Source organism: Symphalangus syndactylus, chromosome 6 (genome assembly GCF_028878055.3).
Source record: "Symphalangus syndactylus isolate Jambi chromosome 6, NHGRI_mSymSyn1-v2.1_pri, whole genome shotgun sequence".
Taxonomy (NCBI): domain Eukaryota; kingdom Metazoa; phylum Chordata; class Mammalia; order Primates; family Hylobatidae; genus Symphalangus; species Symphalangus syndactylus.
This window is the reverse complement of record NC_072428.2, coordinates 119,567,273-119,579,391: the sequence shown is the minus strand read 5'-3', so window position 1 is coordinate 119,579,391 and position 12,119 is coordinate 119,567,273. Positions and strand designations below refer to the sequence as shown.

Below are 12,119 nucleotides of genomic sequence, written 5' to 3'. Positions count from 1 at the left end.
TGGGAGGCTGAGGCGGGCAGATCATCTGAGGTCGGGAGTTCGAGACCAGCCTGACCAACATGGAGAAACCCTGTCTCTACCGAAAATACAAAATTAGCTGGGTGTGGTGGCACATGCCTGTAATCCCAGCTACTCGGGAGGCTGAGGCAGGAGAATCACTTGAACCTAGGAGGCAGAGGTTGCGGTGAGCTGAGATTGAGCCACTGCACTCCAGCCTGGACAACAAGAGTGAAACTCCGTCTCAAAAACAAACAAACAAACAAAAAAACCCCAAAGGACAAAACCCCAAAAAACCTCACTCCAAACCAGCAAATGCTACATCCTCTTTTTCTTGTGGCATCATTAGGAAAAGTGTCAGCTATATTAAAAAATGCTGATGCTTTCTTAGCACTTCTGCTAAGAGGCTTATTAGGTTGGTGTGAAAGTAACTGCACCAACTTCAAATTTGCTATTACTTCTAATGGCAAAAAAACTCCACAATTACTTTTGCACCAACCAATACTTACGAACTTGTTAATCTATTTTGTTTTCCCCCATCTACTTTTCAGGAATGAAAGATAGCTGTATGAATCTGCGATAAGATCTCAGACAGAAGAGTGTTTCTGAGGTGGCCAAGTGCCAATATAATCCTTCTCTTTCATTACGTTTGCTGCAATAGGAAGGAAGAGAAAGGTCTATAGGCCTGGTTTTCTGAGGCTTGCCAACAATGGGTGTTAAGGTCTGGGTGAGAGGTGAGAGGCACTCAGCAAAGAGCTCCTCAAGTCTGAGTGAATGCCTGTATCTGTCAGTCCTGGAGGTCAGGAGTCCTGGAACACAGGGGGTTCTGGGGACCAGCAGAGAGGAAGGCAGAGTGAAGAAAAACAAATGGGCTGAACTGTATCACTTCTTACATTAAGGTGTATAAGATGAAAAGAGTATTGAGATAACTGTGTTCAAAAAATGAAGGGCTGGGTGTAGTGGCTCACGCCTATAATCCTAACACTTTGGGAGACTAAGGTGGGAGGATCATTTTGAGCCCAGGAGTTTGGGACCAGCCTGGGTAACAAAGGGAGATTCCATATCTACAAAAAATATAATTAAAAAAATTAGCCTGGTGTGGCAGTGCGCACCTGTGGTCCCAGCGTCTCAGTAGGCTGAGGTGGGAGGATAGCTTTAGCCTGAGGTCAAGGCTGCAGTGAACCAGCCTAAGTGACAGAGTGAGACCCTGTCTCAAAACAAACAAACAAGTAAAGGAAGAAATTAATCTGGTAGACTTCACCAGCCTTAGGCAATTCTACCTACATCTAAATGAAAAGGCATCTGTGAAAATCTTTATATTGAACCGAACCATGAAACTCCATCCTAAGAGACCAAAGACTCTATTGAAAAAGACAGAGAACATAGAAATAAAGTAATGTGAGTGCTTGGGTAGTTCCTTTAGTGTCGGGGTAGTGTGGGGTAGATGTCCAGAAAGAAGAAGTCTTCAGGGTGTACAGGTGCTCGGTGCAATGTCTTCATCAGGTCTGCTTTGGTGATCCAGAATTTAAATTTCTGGCTTGCATGGGTCATTATCTTTTTTTTTTTTTTTTTCAAGACAGAGTCTTGCTCTGTCACCCAGGCTGGAGCACAGTGGCATGATCTCGGCTCACTGCAACCTCCATCTCCTGGGTTCAAGTGATTCTCGTGCCTCAAACTCCCGATTAGCTGGGATTACAGGTGTTGCCACCACGCCTGTCTAATTTTTTGTGTTTTAGTAGAAACGGGGTTTCACCATGTTGGTCAGGCTGGTCTCAAACTCCTGACCTCAGGTCATCCACCCACCTTGGCCTCCCAAAGTAGTGAGATTACAGGTGTGACCCACTGAGCCTGGCTCTTTTTTTTTGAGACAGGGTCTCGATCTCTCACCCAGACTGGAGTGCAGTGGTGTGATCATGGCTCACTGCAGCTTTGACTTCCTGGGCTCTAGCAGTCCTCCCATCTCAGGCTCCCAAGTAGCTGGGACTACAGGTGTGCACCACCACTCCTGGCTAATTTTTAAAATTTTTTGTAGAGATGGGGTCTTACTATGTTGTTCAGGTTGGTCTTGGACTCCTGGACACAAGCAATCCTCCCACCTCGGCCTCCCAAAGCGCTGGGATTACAGGCATGAGCTACTGTGCCTGGCCTATGGGTCATTATCTCTTAACTTGAAAAACACCATCCCCTAGGATATTGCTTCATAACCTCACCTGCCCCCGCCACTTCCCAATGGTTATGGAATTCATCAGGCTCCACATGCAGTGGTCCTCTATCCCTGCTAGTTCCATCCCACAAACTCTTTCTACTTCAGGACTGAACAATATCCAAATTGCTCTCAGAAGAGTCATCTGCTATTCCAATTTTGATTTAAACCATACTCTGAAATATGGGATACATGTTTTCCCCTAAGTAGTATCTGTTTCCAAGTTAATTCTATGTCAACAAACAGCACCTTGTTCTGCTATCATCTGGTTCTTCCTGATAATAAACTCTTTCTGATTAAAAAAACTTGGCCTGGCCAGGGTGTGGTGGCTCATGCCTCTAATCCCAGCACTTTGAGAGGCCGAAGTGGGAGGATCACTCGAGCCCAAGAGTTTGAGACCAGCCAGAGCAATATGGAGAGGCCTCATTTCTATTAAAAAAAGAAAAAAGATTAAAAAAAATGTGACCTACTGGCAGATACCATAAGCTTGTCTGCCCAGAAGTGACAAACATAGGCTGGGCACGGTGGCTCACGCCTGTATTCCCAGTACTTTGGGAGGCTGAGGTGGGTGGATCACCTGAGGCCAGAGTTCAAGACCAGTCATGGCCTATCTCTATTAAAAACACAAAAGTTATCTGGGCATGGTGTGGCACGTCTGTAATCCCAGCTACTCGGGAGGCTGAGGCAGGAGAATCATTGGAACTTCCGGGAAGCAGAAGTTGCAATGAGCTGAGATTGTGCCACTGCACTCCAGCCTGGGTGACAGAGCAAGACTCTGTCTCAAAAAAAAGAAAAAAAAAAGAACAAAAAGAAGCGACAAACTCTGGCAACAGGACAGAATCCAAAAGAATGATGAAAAAGAGAACCTCTAAAAGTCTAGCCAGATATCAAAATTGCTGATTAAGAGGGAAAAATCTGGTTCCAATCCCAAAGTAAATACTATAGCAATGTGGGCAAAAATGTTAGAAGACAAGAGGATTATCAAAGTTACTTGGATCATATCCAATATGAGATTCATTCTTTGGATTCCCAAGGACAGATGAAATGATTGGCCTTTGCCTAAAACTGCTGGGATACGGCACAACTCAAGGGTCTGATTTGATACAGAAATGCTGCATTCAGAAAGAGATAACTTCCAACTCTCAAGGCCTGAGTTCAGCAAGTACTGGCAGCTACAGACTGAGGATGGCCTGCTTTGGGGGAACTACTGGCTTTTAGGATGTGAACCAGAATTTTCCCAGATCACAAATGTAGCCAACAACATGAAATCACACCAAATGATTCACACAACCCAATGCTACTGAAAAGAGGCAGCTTCCAGTAATCAATAGTAGCGGGTGTGGTTCAACTTTATTGTACGGCTGAACGGTTCTACTTGGCCGAGAGCCAGAGGGTCCTTGGATTTACCTATAAATTCATCCATCTGAAAAGGTGATGCTGGGGAGGAGCCAGAACTATAAAGCAGTCTGTTCTCTCCCAGACAGGTCAAGTCAATTGGAATGGATAATAAAGTTTCCTACTGAACCCACATGGGAAGTTATTTTTAGCAGTTCCATAGTGAATAAGAGCAATCACACTTCACATGAATGCCACATAAGCCAGATATCCTACCCTTTGCTCAGGGTGCCTTAGGGCTCTGATGAGGAACAGAAAAAGGTAAAAAAATAGAAGTAGGATTCTAGCTGGAGAGAGAGGTTTTCCTTAATTCCAACCATGGTCCATTTCATCCTGAACATGTGTGGCTATAAGATGTCCTTTGTCCTGCAGCATTCTGGTTGAGATCAATTCTGTCTAGATTTAGATAAGTTCACGAAAGCCTCTTTCCCTACAGAAAAAGTAGGCTATAGTTTTAGAATTGAATTTGTTTGGCATCTTTGGGAAATGATTCTCAGAAGCCATGATGGCTCTTTGCATTTCCTATGTTATTCTTCTCTGGGGGGACAGAGGTACTTTGTTTCCTCCTATTCCAAAGGAGTACGCAGCACTATGTCTCTCTTCAAAGACTTTTCCAACTAACAGAGCATTCGGTTCTTAGGGGCCTACCATAAACAAAGTGCCAGGTACTTTTCTTCCTGCCACTAATGCCATTAAGGAACCTTCTGCCTACATGATGAAAGTATGTTATTTATCTATCCTCATTCCAGGATTGGTTTTTTTTTTTTTTTTTTTTTTTTTTGAGACGGAGTCTCATTCTGTCACCCAGGCTGGAGTGCAGTGGCGCAATCTCAGGTCACTGCAACCTCCGCCTCACAGGTTCAAGCGATTTTCTTGCCTCAGCCTCGCACACCACCATGGACTGGGTTTTGCCATGTTGGCCAGGCTGGTCTTGAACTCCTGACCTCAGGTGATCCACCCACTTTGGCTTCTCAAAGTGCTGGGATTAATAGGCATGAGCCACCATGCCCAGCCCCATTCCAGTACCTTAAAGCAACAATTTCCCCAAAGCCATGGAGTATTTAATTTGTCCTGCTTAATTATATATTATTTAAAAATATAACAATCACATAGGGTCTCACAGAACAGATCTAGCCCTCCTCTTTCACCCAGACTTCTGAGGCACTTCCTTGGGCAGCTTGTCTTGCCAACTGACTCCTTACCAATGTGGACCCAAAGAACTGGGCTGAAGTTGTATATTTTTGCCACCATATTTCTATGAATTTTATCCCTTTTGCTTATTCAGGATATTCACCAATGTCCAGGAAGTCAAAGAGCTGGGGAAGAAGCACAGGGTAGGGGCATGTAATTGGCTAAATCCAGAGGTCCTTCGTGAGGCTACATATAACAGGAAGCAGAACCACAGTACCAATCAGAGAGGCACCGGCATCACAGCCTGCTGCCTGACCCCGAGCACAGGTGAGACATGGCGCCTTTCTTGATGTAGTCAGAACTTTGCACGATGGTCCTGCCCATGAGAGAGTCTCTGCTACAGTAAAGGACATTGATCTACCCTATCCGATGAGAGAGTAAAGACAAAATGTGGCTCACAGCAAATTTTAAGGTGCCTCTCAGCAAGTCTGCCACAACAAGATAATCACTTTTTAAGTAACAATTCAATTAGGTAGCCATTATCATGGCATTTTCCTTCAGGAACCCCCATGTCTCCTACTAGTGAAAGGAATCACAGGCTCCTAGAATATTCCTAGGCATGAAATGTCTACCAATGAAGAAAAAAAAATCGAAGCTCAAACTCTTTCTGAAGGCTTTGTTGCCAGTCATGTCAGGAAGGTTTAAGTGGAAACAGGGAAGAAATTTAATAAAATATTTATGCTCTCTTACCATTAGCATCTTGGACTCCAGTAAGTGCTCCAACGGCTGCTGCGGTTTCCCCAGACAAGACGATCTGTCCTCCACCTTGTAAGGTGGCCTCAGCCAGGGTGGCGACAGCATGGGCGGCAGCTTCGCTGCGGGCACAGGAACAGGAGAGAGGGGGATGTGTAAGATGAATAGAGGAACAGCACTGCAGCCAAGACAAACCATCCTTTCAACGCCTTCCTTGGGTCTTTCTACTGACTCCATGGTTGTGATCTTACCAGCAAATACGTGATAACAGTGCTAACAGATAAAGCCAAGAGTAATTTTGAAATAATATTAATGGCTAGAAAAATCTCAAGTCTTACACAGCTATAAAGCTAACGGTGAGAGTTTCTTTGAACCTCAGTAATGAGTGTTTGAGGACAAAAGGCACTCATTATCAGTTTCTTCCTTATCAATATCAGTTGAGTGCTTGCAAGCCATAGTGGAAGCTCTGATCCATATTCACAATGCAAAAGCCATTTTGGTTGTCAATCACAAGGTTTTCCTTTTCTCTTTTCTCCTTACAGTAACACAAGGCAGACCATCTGAGACTGTCCTTTTATAGCCAAGGATGAATGATAATATGAGGAGTCAGCAGCAACCTGGACTCGCTCTTCAATTAATACTAAATATTAATTTGATTTATAGTCATGCTTTTCAAATACAGGGTAATGGCTGATTAATATCCTGAAAAGTCCAACTCTTCCCTTTGACTCACTGTATATCCAGGCAGGGCTAAAACAAAGACTTAAAGTTTAAAATTATCACTACAAGTCCAAACTGTATAAATACAGTTTGCCTCTATAATTACAACAAAATAATAAACCTCCCTACATAGCACAAATGTCTGTAGAATAGGAAGACATTAACCATTTGTTTATATCAAGTACTATTTTAGCAGTGTGTCCCATTTTTCTTTTTTTTCCTTGCTATATGCTTTTACTATGTGCATAAATACCCATTTTTCTTGATTCTATGATGCTACAAACTGTAAGACATACTATTATTTCATGGGCCAGTAAGGAAGAAAAATTCTTGACAATTGTAAGATTATAATTTGCCCTCCAAATTTCAGAGATGTAAAAATGTGAAAAAACAGGCAAATTCATTATCCCTTCTGGTAAAGTATCAGGTGTCAATTTGCAGTTACTGAGGGGCTATCAAATTCCAGTAGGCACAGAATGGAGATGGTGGTGCCATTTAGTTTAGCAGAAGTGGACAAATAAGCCAGTTGAGTCAGCTTTGCTCTGGAGCTGCAGGCTTTGCTGTAACATGGCAGTGGTCTTGTAAGCACAAGCCGTAAGTGGAGGTGGGTAAGGGGACAGGGACTAATTGGAGTAAACATGTTAGGACTGTGGGCAAAGCAACATGTACCAAACTCAATACAGTCTCCTTTACCTAAGACAGTCAGCACACAAGTAAAACAACAGATACAGTAATTCCCCTGCAAAAGACTTCTTGGTCACTGTAAGGATTTTAGGAAGCAGGAAAAGAAACCGAATGGAGAGAAAAGTGTCATCAAATAGAAAAATTTCCTCTTCTTACTAATTTGCCTTGCTTTTTAACAGTTATCTTTTTCTGATAATAAAAGCAATATACGTGCTTTTATAGAAAGTTTGAGCAAACTCTATTAAGTATAAAAGAAAATTTTAAATATCATAATTATTTCCTTCTAATCTTAAATACAACTTCAAAAAGATAAGATAAGGCCAGGCAGGGTGGCTCACGCCTGTAATCCTAGCTCTTTGGGAAGCCGAGGAGGGCGGATCACCTGAGGTCGGGAGTTCGAGACCAGCCTGACCAACATGGAGAAACCCCGTCTCTAGTGAAAATACAAAATTAGCCAGGTGTGGTGGTGCATGCCTGTAATCCCAGCTACTCAGGAGGCTGACGCAGGAGAATTGCTTGAACCTGGGAGGCAGAGATTGCGGTCAGCCGATATCATGCCATTGCACTCCAGCCTGGGCAACAAGAGTGAAACTGTCTCAAAAAAAAAAAAAAAAAAAAAAGATAATAATTAGGATTGTACTGTAGTTTTAAAAATTATTTTGTTGTGGTAAAATGCACAGAACATAAAATTTACATTCTTAACACTTAAGTGTGCAGTTCAGTGAGTTAAATACACTCAGAATGCTGTGCAGCCATCACCACCATTCATCTCCACAACTCTCTTCATCTTGTAAAACTGGAAATCTGGACCATTAAACTTCCTATTCTACCATCTCCCTAGCCCCTGGCAACCACCATTCTACTTTCTGCCTCAATGATTTTTTCGTTTTTGTTTTTATTTTTTAGAGACGGGATCTTGCTATGCTGCCCAGGCTGGTCTTAAATTCCCAGGCTCATGCAATCCTGCTTCAGCCTCCTGATGCAAATAGCTGGAACTATAGGTGTGTCATATCTTTGTTGTCATATCTAAGAAATCATGGGCAAATCCAATGTCATTACATTTTGCCCCCATGTTTTCTTCTAAGAGTTTGATAGTTTTAGGTCTTAGATCCATTTTGAGTTATTTTTTGTCTCTATGATTTTTACTACTCTATCTCACAGAAATACAACCACACAGTATTTGTCCTTTTGTGTCTGGCTTATTTCACTTGGCAGAATGCGCTCAAGATTCATCCACATCGTAGCAGTTGTCAGAATTTCCTTCCTTTTAAAGGCCAAATAATATTCCATTGTGTGTATATACCACATTTTGTTTATCCATTCATCTGTTGATGAACACTTGGTTGCTCCCATGTTTTAGCTATTGTGAATAATGCTGCTGTGAACATGGGCATACAAATATTTCTCTGAGATCCTGCTTTCAATTCTTTGGTATATACACCCAGAAGTGGATTTGCTGCAACATATGGTAGTCCCATTTTAAATTTTTTGATGAATTATCATATTGTTTTCCACAGTGGCTATGTCATTTTACATTCCCACCAACAGTGCACAAGGGTTCCAATTTCTCCACATCCTCACCAACACTTGCTATTTTGTTTTTTTGGATTGTGGCCATCTTAATGGGTGTGAGGTGATAGCTCATTGTAGTTTGGATTAGTGATGTTGCACATCTTTTCCTGTGCTTATTGGCCATCTGCATATCTTCTTTGGAGAAATGTCTATTCAAGACCTTTGCCCATTTTTGAATACAGTTTTTGTTGTTGAGTTTTAGACATTCCCTATATATTCTGGATATCAATCCCTTATCAGATACGATTTGCAAATATTTTCTCCCATTCTGTGGCTTGCCTTTTTCCTCTACTGATAGTCTTTTGATGCACACATTTTAATAATTTTCATAAAGTCCAATTTGTCTATTTTTCCTTTGCCATATCCAAGAAATTACTGGCAAATCCAATGTCATGAAGTTTTGCCCCATGTTGTCTTCAAAGAGTTTTATAGTTGTAGGTCATGGAACCACTTTGAGTTAATTTTTATACATGGTGTTAGGTAAAGGTCCAACTTCATTCTTTTGCATGTAGATATCCAGTTTTCCCAGCACCACCACTCACACTTCTGATTTCAAAACTTAACACAAAGCTGTAGTAATCAAAACAGTATAGTACTGACATAAAGACAAACATATAGACCAGTGGAATAAAATTGAGAGCTTAGAAATAAACCTTCACCTATATGGTCACATGGTTTTTGACAAGGGTGCCAACATCATTCAATAGGGAAAGGACTGTCTTTTCAATAGGAGACACTTGATCTGGAATTACTACTAAGGCTGTTCTTTACATTTTTCATGATAGAATTTAATTTTAAAGTGCTTTTAAGTATTTATTAGGAGACTTTAATGAATATTTTTTAGTACCTAGGCCCTTAATTTTTAATATTTTGCTAAGAAATTTATGTTAATAAACACTACTACCAACCACTGGGAATTTTTTTTTTTTTTTTTTTTTTTGAGATAGAGTTTCGCTCTTGTTGCCCAGGCTGGAGTGCAATGGCACGATCTTGGCTCACCGCAACCTCTGCCTCCCAGGTTCAAGCGATTCTCCTGCCTCAGCCTCCCGACTAGCTGGGATTACAGGCATGCACCACCACGCCCGGCTAATTTTGTATTTTTAGTAGAGACGGGGTTTCTCCATGTTGGCCAGGCTGGTCTTGAACTCCCGACCTCAGGTGATCCACCCGCCTCGGCCTCCCAAAGTGCTGGGATTACAGGCATGAGCCACCGCACCCGGCCTGGAAATTTTATTAATTACCTATGTCGGAGAAAAAAAAGAAAAAGAATACATAAATATATGACCAGCCAATTTTACAGCATCCACCTGTCAATGATTAATGATACAAATATTTACACCGTGACCTGAGACTTTATGGAAAGTAGAAAAGTATACTCTTTGGAAAAAGCTGTGTGATAGTCTGAAGAAGAAAAATGTAAATGAGAATTGTTTATATGGAATTAGGATCTTTGTTTATAGGTCACCTCAGTGACTGCTTATTTCCTATAATTATTCTTACGATTTACAATAATCTCATCTTTATGACAATCAAAGATGACATCCTGCCACTCCTGTACATCCTGAACACACTCTGGCAGAATGAGTTTCATAGGCAGTGAAGGGAGAGGGCAGCTCCCCAAGCCTTGACATGAAAGTGTACCTGCAACTGATCACACTCATTTCATTCGACTTAAAGCCCTAAAAACTTGAAGTTACCTTCTTTAACTTCCTTCTAAAATATGGTATGGTAGAAGAAAAGCTGAAAACCAGCAACAACCTAAATCAATCTGGAATGCCAGGGATGAGGGGTCCAATGCAATGGGGGCGACAGGTTGACAGGTCAGTACGATTAATTATTCAATCCCCAGTTAGGGTCTTCACGTGGGGCATGAAGACAACGATGATGCCTATGGTAAGCGGGGCTATCACTTCCAGAGCGATTCTCACCTTTGACCTTTTACACTCAACTTTATGGGAAACGACCAAACTAAACTGCTAGAAAAAGATTTTTTTTTTGTTCTGAGATGGAGTTTCGCTCTCGTGGCCCAGGCTGGAGTGCACTGGTGCAATCTTGGCTCACCGCAATCTCCACCTCCCAGGTTCAAGCAATTCTCCTGCCTCAGCCTCCCGACTAGCTGGGATTACAGGCATGCACCACCATGCCCGGCTAATTTTGTATTTTTAGTAGAGACAGGGTTTCTCCATGTTGAGGCTGGTCTCGAACTCCAGACCACAGGTGATTCGCCCACCTCGGCCTCCCAAAGTGCTGGGATTACAGGCGTGAGCCTCCGTGCCCAGCCTAGAAAAATATTATGTTCACTTAAAAACGTGAATAGGGATTAAAAAGGCCCTGAGCTAGACCACAATTTTTAGACAAAAGTCATTTCAAAACCAAAGCTATAAATAAGAGGTTTCCATCAACCTTTTATCTGTTAAGTGTCTTATCTTTACCTGTAGGAAAGAAACGCAGTTGTACCATCCCTGACCTCTATTCCAGAGAAGATTTCTGATCTAAGTTTTCCATCCCCTTTTATTGGACAAATATCACTCCGTATATAAAAGCCCCATTTTATTTTAATAATATGTCTAATTTTAAGTCAATATTTCATCTTAAAGACTAAGAGCAGCTGGGCGTGGTGGCTCATGCCTGTAATCTCAGCACTTTCGGAGGCTGAGGTGGGTGGATCACGAGGTCAGAAGATCGAGACCATCCTGGCTAACACAGTGAAACCCCCGTCTCTACTAAAAATATAAAAAATTAGCTGGGCGTGGTGGTGGGTGCCTGTAGTCCCAGCTACTCGAGAGACTGAGGCAGGAGAACGGTGTGAACCCAGGAGGCGGACCTTGCAGTGAGCCGAGATGGCGCCACTGCACTCCAGCCTGGGCGACAGAGCAAGACTCTGTCTCAAAAAAAAGACTAAGAGGAAATTTTTCTTTCAAAATATGACTTTTTAAAAGCAAAATCTTCACAACAAAAAAAAGACAAATTCTAAAATTCCTTGAGAAGAGGAATTAATCTAAGTATTTCCCCATAGCACTGAGTCATAGCCCTGCACACAGTAGACACACAATAAATACTGTCTCAGTGTTAACAATATACTATCAAGTAAGTTTCCACTACTTTAGAAACGTAGAGTCAGTCTACAAAGCCAAATCATGATCTCTACATGCAAGGACTATACTGGCCATATTCAGGAAGAGGGTTTGTAGGACATGTTTAAAAGGAACTACAAGTCCAGGACAGCTTAACCAAAGAACTGAAAATTCAAATTAATCACTGTAACACAAGTAAATGATGATATTACTTCCTTTCCTCTCTGGTTGTTCAGGCCAAATAGCTTATATATAAGCTATTTTATATATACATATATATGGTATTATATATATGTAGGTATGTATGTATATACACACACATTTTTTTAAAGCTGTGATGTTCTGCTCATTTGTTCACTTTGATTCCCTTCCCACCTCCTTTCCAAAAGTGCTGATTTATTCTTTATTTTGAAAATGAAAATTAACACAGTTTTTAGGTTTTTAAAGGACAATTTCTCCATACCCACTTTGGGTTGTTAGAAAGCCAGGGTGGGCTAAAGGCTGTGGAGCCCTGGGCCCTTGTGACTTGTAGTATGAAATTCTCTTAACAGCGTGGTTGAGAAACAAGTCTGTCCTGCAACTGTCCTGAT

General features: G+C 41.7%; 1 protein-coding gene across 15 annotated transcripts in view; it reads right to left on the bottom strand.

Annotated features, from left to right (window-relative positions):
- The window catches only part of NRF1 (nuclear respiratory factor 1), a 152,186-nt gene that overhangs the window by 24,273 nt on the left and 115,794 nt on the right, over nucleotides 1-12,119 (bottom strand). For all 15 annotated transcript variants that reach the window (XM_055283989.1, XM_055283991.1, XM_055283994.2 and 12 more), the window contains one exon: nucleotides 5,477-5,601. In XM_055283989.1, the coding sequence (XP_055139964.1) occupies nucleotides 5,477-5,601 (125 nt within the window). The remainder of the gene's footprint in view (nucleotides 1-5,476; nucleotides 5,602-12,119) is intronic.